The sequence below is a fragment of the Oryctolagus cuniculus genome, chromosome 1, assembly GCF_964237555.1.
Source record: "Oryctolagus cuniculus chromosome 1, mOryCun1.1, whole genome shotgun sequence".
Classification (NCBI taxonomy): domain Eukaryota; kingdom Metazoa; phylum Chordata; class Mammalia; order Lagomorpha; family Leporidae; genus Oryctolagus; species Oryctolagus cuniculus.
The window spans coordinates 236,189,157-236,196,335 of NC_091432.1; the positions used below are offsets into that span (position 1 = coordinate 236,189,157).

Sequence of the window (7,179 nt, forward strand, 5' to 3'; positions counted from 1 at the left end):
GAGGTCCCAAGCCGGGAGCACACGTGGGAGGCCGGCTCCCGGCACCAGCAGCCAGCGGGGACAGCAGGCCAGCCTGAGGACATCCACGAAGGAGCTGTCGGAAAAGCTGTCAACAGCCCGCTGACCCAGTGACACGCTGACCACGTGCGCAGGCGCGAGACCCGGTGACGCGCTGACCACGCGCGCAGGCGCGAGACCCGGTGACGCGCTGACCACGCGCGCAGGCGCGAGACCCGGGCACACAGGAGGAAAAGCTCCCAGCTGGGCCCTGTGGTCTGAGGGGCACAGGGGTCAGCTCACACCCGGGAGCCACCACGGACACGGAGGGCGTAGACGTGGCAGCGAAGGGCCACGCAGGAGTGACACGGATGTCCTGTGGCCCCTGGGCCGTGTGCTGTGACATCCCACGCGTGTCAGCAGAACTCCGAGCGCACGCTGTGTGAAAGGCGGGGTCCACAGATTGCTGTTTTCCAGGAAGGCCCCTGCAGGGGGAAACCAGGAGGGAGCTTGGAGGACAATCGGGCAGCGCGCGGTGACCTTTGGCACGCTCCATGGCCAGGTCCGTTCCCCGTGTGCACCGCAGCCTGCAGCCCGGGCCCCTCCCCCTCCCCCCTCCCCCTCCCCCCTCCTCCCCCTCCCGCAGGGACCCCACCTGCCTGTGGCATCAGCGCGTGTCGGGCCGAGAGGCGGTGCTGAGCACCCGGAAGCCTGCAGGGGGCGCTGCTGTGCAATCCTCCTCCTCTGGACCGGGCCGTGGCGGGAGGTGTACAGGTGTCGGGGAGACATCGCCCAGCTGGGGCTCCCTCGCTGAACCAAATGAGGGTGAGAAATACAGGTGCATGTGCACACGCATCGCACACGTGTGTGCATTGTGAGCATCACACACATGGGTGCATTGCGAGTGTGTGCACATACATGAGTGTTCATGCGTGTGCACACATGCATTGTGTGACTGTGTGACCATATGTGTGTGTGTGCATTGTGAGCATCCCACACGTGGGTGCATGTGCGAGTGTGTGCATGCGTGTATATGCACATGTGTGTGAGCATGTGTGCGCGTGTGTGGGTTGTGGGCACTGCTTGTGTGTGTGCATGCGTGAGCGTGTGTGTGTGTGTGCACGGAGCAGCAGAGGCCACGGGCTCTGGGCTCAGTCTGCCCGTGCGTGGGTCTCCTGCACAGCCACCTCCCGCTCTCAGGGCGCGGCAATGCCGGCCCGTGACGTCAGGCCGCGTGTGCCTGTCTCCTTGTGTGTGTTCTGAGACCCCAGGCGCGCAGGACTCATCGGCCTCCTCTCCCCCAGCCGTGAGGCCGGCGCGCAGCAGGAAGCCTCGCCCCTGCCTCTTAGAGCCCTGAGGGTGACGGGGACAGCGCGGGGACGGTCTGCACCAGGGTGGCCGCAGGGGAGGCGCCAGTCCCAGGACTCCAGTTTTCCAGCTCCTGGTTGGCTCCGTGAGTTGGTCACTCATTCACTACGTCAAAGACCTCAGCCCGGGGTGGGCGCTGTGACACAGCAGGTAAAGCTGCCCCCTGCCGCGCCGGCATCCCGTATGGGCACAGGTTCAAGTCCCGGCTGCTCCACTTCCCATCCTGCTCTCTACTGTGGCCTGGGAGAGCAGTAGAAGACGCCCCAAGTGCTTGGGCCCCTGCACCCACGTGGGAGACCCGGATGGAGCTCCTGGCTCCTGGATTTGGATCAGCCCAGCTCCGGCCATTGCAGCCATTTGCGGAGTGAACCAACAGATACAAGACCTCTCTCTCTCTCTGTGCCTCTCTCTCTCTGTAACTCTGACTTTCAAATAAATAAATAAATCTTAAAAAAAAAAATAAAGACCTCCACCCTGCCAGGAGGCTCCCCAGGGGAGCGGGGGTCTCCTGACGGCTGTGCTCGCGGAGCAGGGGCCGTGGCCCGGGAGCCAGAGTGACTCCTGAATGCCCTGTGCTTGTTGATTTATTTGACAGAGAGAGAGAGACAGAGACAGAGAGAGAGAGAGAGAGGGAGAGACAGAGACCGAGACACAGAGAGAGAGAGGGACAGAGAGAGGGAGAGAGAAACAGAGAGAGAGAGAGAGAGAGGGACAGAGAGAGAGAGACAGAGAGAGGGAGACAGAGAGAGGGACAGAGAGACAGAGACAGAGAGAGAGAGGGAGAGGGACAGAGACAGAGAGAGACAGAGAGAAGGAGAGAGAGGGACAGAGAGACAGAGACAGAGAGGGAGAGAGAGAGAAAGGGAGAGAGAGACAGAGAGAGGGAGAGGGACAGAGAGAGAGAGACAGGGAGAGGGAGAGAGACAGAGAGAGGGAGAGAGGGAGAAAGAGAGGGAGAGGGCGGTCTTCCAGCCCCTGGGTCACTCCCCGGATGGCCGTCACGGCCAGGGCTGAGCCAGGCAGGGCCCTGAGCATCCCCCGCTGCTTTCCCGGGCGCCTGGCAGGGAGCCGGCGGGAAGCGGAGCGCCGGGGGCTCGTGCGCGCCGCCGGCTGAGCCCCGGCACGGCCACACGGAGCCCTCGCCGCCGGGTGCTGCTCCGCTTCTGCGATCCCGGTGACTCGGGGCGTTGTCTTGCTGCTTGCAAAGATGGATGCGCGCGTCCTCTGCTGGGTTGTCGGGGTGGCAGCTCGCGGAGTCCAGGCTCTGGCTTCTTGGTGCTGGTGCCCCAGATGCGACTCAGTCTCCACCATGTGTGCCCCGCTGTGACGGCTGGGGACCCCGACCCGCCCAGGGCACCGGGCAGGACACGGGGGGCCTCCAGCCACTGGCCCCAAGGCCTCCTGGCCCCCACGAGCAGAGGGCCCGTTCTGCACCCCCAGAGCCTGCTGCCCCCAGCCAGGCTCGCCCGTGCGGGCCTGGCACGTCCACGGCTCCTGAGCTGTTTCGGGAGAGCCCTGCCCCTCCCCCACTCCCTCCTCCTCCCTGTCCCTCCCTCCCCTCCCCCTCCCTCTCCTCCCTCCCTTTCTCCCTCCCTCTTTCCCCCCCCACCCCATCTCTGCATCGCCCACCGGGGCCTGGCACTGCGGCGTCCGCCTGGGCCCCGGCTCCCGAGCCCCCCGCTGCCCTCAGGTTTTCCAGCGCAGGGTGGACGGCTCCGTGGACTTCTACCGGGACTGGGCCACCTACAAGCAGGGCTTTGGCAGTCAGCTGGGGGAGTTCTGGCTGGGGAATGACCACATCCACGCCCTGACCGCCCAGGGTAGGGCCTGGCCGGACCTGGTGGGGTGGGAACCCAGGGGCCATGCCCTCCCCTGGATCAGGCGACCCCTGCTGCCCACCCCCAAGGCTCAGACCCTGGCGCTGGGGCCTCCCTGTGCCATCCCAGGCCGTGTGCTCCCTGCCAGGGCTCCCGGGATGCTAGGACGTCCTGGCTGCGACTCCTTCTGGTGTTGGGGCCATTGGTTCTCACACCCAACAGACGAGGCCGTGGGAGGCCGTTGGGGTTGGGGCTGGGGTCCCGCTCCAGCCCTGAGCCACCTGCCGCCTCAGGGGACAGCGCGTCCATCCTCCGCCCCCCTGCTCTTCCAGGTGCCCCAGGCTGGGCCCGGCGGGGCCGGGCTGAGGGAGGCTCCGAGCTTCCCAGGGGGCTGCCGGGGGCTTCTCCGTCCATCCCAGGACTGTGCCCGTTGTGGGAGCCGCGTTTTGTCCCCGTTGCACAAGGAGAGGGCGGGGTCTCGGGGCAGGAGACAGACCTGGGGTGCAGGCTTTCCCGTCCCTCACCCACCAAGGGACTTCCTGCGGGGACAGCAGGCCCAGGGCCCCTCCCGCTGACCTCTGCCCCCCGCCCCTCCCCGGCAGGGACCAGCGATCTGAGCGTGGACCTGGTGGACTTCGAGGGCAACCACCACACTGCCAGGTACGGCTCATTAAAGACAGCGAGCGAGGCCGAGACGTGTGCGCTGGTCCTGGGGCCTTTGTCGGGGGCAGCGCCGGTGAGTGGGGGGGCGGGGCCTCCCGCAGTGCCTCCTGGCTCCGCCCCCTCTGTGTGGGTAGGGTGGTGACCTAACCTGGGTCTCTCCACCCACAACCAGAGGTCATGCTGAGGCTCAGCTCGTGGACTGGTCACGGCCCCTACTGATGCCGATGGCCCCGAGTGACCGTCCACGTCCACGCTGTCAGAGCCTCTGTTCCCACCCTGTGCAGCAGGAGCCCCTCCCTGTGCTGTGGCCCGGCCCCTCTGGGGCTGAGGCTTCTGTGGTCTGAGCAGTGCCCCTGGGAGTTGTGCAGTGCACGGCGTGTGCACCTGTGCGTGGCGGCTGCGCACCAGACCCAATGAGTGTGAAATACCACACGTGTCCCCTGAGCAGACGGCTTGCTGACACCCCACAGCGACCGGCCCTCCTCCGCCACAGTCCAGGACTCCCACCGGAGCTCTGCCAGCTGTGCCCAGCGGTACCGGGGGGCCTGGGGGAACGGGGCGTGCCACGTGTCCAACCTGGACGGCTGCTCCCTCGGCGGCTCCCACGGCAGCTTTGCCAACAACGTAGCTGGCGCTCGGGAGAGGCTACAGCCACAGCTGTGGGGGTCGGAGATGAAGGTGCAGCCCGCCTAGCCCGGGGGCCCACGCGGGATCCTGTTGCTGCCCCCACGGCCGGGACTCCCAGACCCTCCCCATCACCTGCCGGGCTGCACAGCACCCCAGGCCCCCAGCTGCAGCGCCTGCTGCCAGTGAAGACCCCCACTCAGCTCCCAGGCCGACGGGCCCAGCTCCCACCCCCTGCTCGGCCCCAGGCCTGCCCCTTGCTGCCCTGAGACCTGGCCCTGCGGCTGGATTAGGGCCCTCAGGCTGGCCTCCACCAGCCTTCACAGGTTTCAAGCCACAGAGACCACGGGGACTGCCCAAGGCCCCTGGTCGCCGGGCCCAGCCCCACCCACTCACCCACACTGCCCACTGCCGCCTGCTCTCCTGGGTCCCCTCCGGGACTGACCCGGCCTGCTGTGGTCCTGGGGTGATGGTATGATGGACACAGGGGGAGGGGGGTGCACGGTGGGCAGAGCCCTCCTGCTGGAGTGGGCCTGGCAGGGGGACCCTGCTCATTCTCCCTGGACCTCCCCAGCCCACGGCCCCCAAGCTGGGCTCGTGCCCCGCCTCGGGGTCACCCGGGCAGGAGGGAGGGAACACAGAAGTGGCTTCTGCTGGGTGGCCGGGGGCCCTTGGCCATCAGGGGAATATGGGGCTGGGGTCCCCGCAGGGCCCCATCAAGGGAATGTGGGGCTGGGGTCTCCACAGGGCCCTGGGCATGAAGCTTCCCCTCCTTCAGTGCTGGGCTCTGCCCGCCCCTCTGCCCAGCCCACCGCACCCAGGCCCCCAGCAAGCGACCGGGCAGGCCCCGCCCATCAGGAGCCTGAGCAGCCGTGGTGAGACAGGAGGTTCTGGGCACCACCTCGGCCACACAGAGCCTTTGGCCCGGGTGCGGGTGCCCAGAGTGGGCAGCGGGGTGGGGGGCACCGGAGGAGCGGGATGAGGCTGAGCCCGGATGCAGGGGGGCCGGAGGAAGAGGAGGCGGGGGCACAGCTCGCGAGCTCCGGGCCCCCTCCGACAGCTCTAGCTGCGTCCACTTCTCAGGGAGCCTCCAGAGGACTCCACGGGGGCCGCACCCCAGGCCCAGGCCGCCCCTCCCCCGCAGAGGACCCTCGGATGCTGCCCGAGACCCCGTGGAACACAGGGCTGTTGCCGTGGGGGCGCCTCCGGGGAAGACCCTGCAGCTCTGCCTAGTCCCTGGAGAGCCACTCCATGGGGCTCACGCTGGGCGTGGGGCTGCGGGGGCCGGGCAGGGCAGGGACCGCTCCCACCGACGGTTAAAGGCGAGGGCTCGCCCCTCCTCACAGACCAGCTCCTCAGCTCCTCAGCTCCTCAGCCCCCTGCAGGGTCAGCAAGGACCGGGTGGGGGGAGCGGCCATCGGCTGGGAGTGCACGGTGTCCACAGTGCACACTGCGGCAGGACCCGAGGGGTCCTGGTTCTCAGGACCTCCCCTGGCCCCTCCCCGGACCACACGTCCACCCCTCCCACACCACAAACGTCCACCCCTCCCTCACCACACACGTCCACCCCTCCCGGGACCACACACGTCCACCCCTCCCTCACCACACACGTCCACCCCTCCCGGGACCACACACGTCCACCCTCCCGGGACCACACACGTCCACCCCTCCCTCACCACACACGTCCACCCCTCCGGGACCACACACGTCCACCTCTCCCGGGACCACACACGTCCACCCCTCCCACACCACACACGTCCACCCCTCCCTCACCACACACGTCCACCCCTCCCACACCACACACGTCCACCCCTCCCGGGACCACACACGTCCACCCCTCCCGGGACCACACACGTCCACCCCTCCCACACCACACACGTCCATCCCTCCCACACCACACACGTCCATCCCTCCCGGGACCACACACGTCCACCCCTCCCGGGACCACACACATCCACCCCTCCCGGGACCACACACGTCCACCCCTCCCACACCACACACGTCCACCCCTCCCACACCACACTCGTCCACCCCTCCTGGGACCACACACGTCCACCCCTCCCGGGACCACACACATCCACCCCTCCCGGGACCACACACGTCCACCCCTCCCACACCACACACGTCCACCCCTCCCACACCACACACGTCCACCCCTCCCGGGACCACACACGTCCACCCCTCCCAGGACCACACACGTCCACCCCTCCCAGGACCACACACGTCCATCCCTCCCACACCACACACGTCCACCCCTCCCTCACCACACACGTCCACCCCTCCCGGGACCACACACGTCCACCCCTCCCTCACCACACACGTCCACCCCTCCCGGGACCACACTCGTCCACCCCTCCCTCACCACACACGTCCACCCCTCCCGGGACCACACACGTCCACCCCTCCCTCACCACACACGTCCACCCCTCCCTCACCACACTCGTCCACCCCTCCCAGGACCACACATGTCCATCCCTCCCAGGACCACACACGTCCACCCCTCCCACACCACGCACGTACACCCCTCCCAGGACCACACACGTCCACCCCTCCCGGGACCACACACGTCCACCCCTCCCGGGACCACACATGTCCACCCCTCCCGGAGCACACACATCCGCCCCTCCCGGACCACACACGTCCACCCCTCCCGGGACCACACATGTCCACCCCTCCCGGAGCACACACATCCGCCCCTCCCGGAGCACAC

General features: G+C 67.8%; 1 protein-coding gene across 1 annotated transcript; it reads left to right on the forward strand.

Moving 5' to 3' along the window:
- Positions 1-2,980: 2,980 nt before the first annotated feature.
- LOC138846226 (ficolin-2-like) lies at positions 2,981-4,538 on the forward strand (the record flags this gene model as incomplete). Its single annotated transcript, XM_070061469.1, has 4 exons — positions 2,981-3,185; positions 3,785-3,902; positions 4,194-4,207; positions 4,291-4,538. Coding segments are annotated over 4 exons (585 nt in total), but the record flags the coding sequence as incomplete, so codon positions are not given.
- Between the last annotated feature and the right edge of the window lie 2,641 nt (positions 4,539-7,179).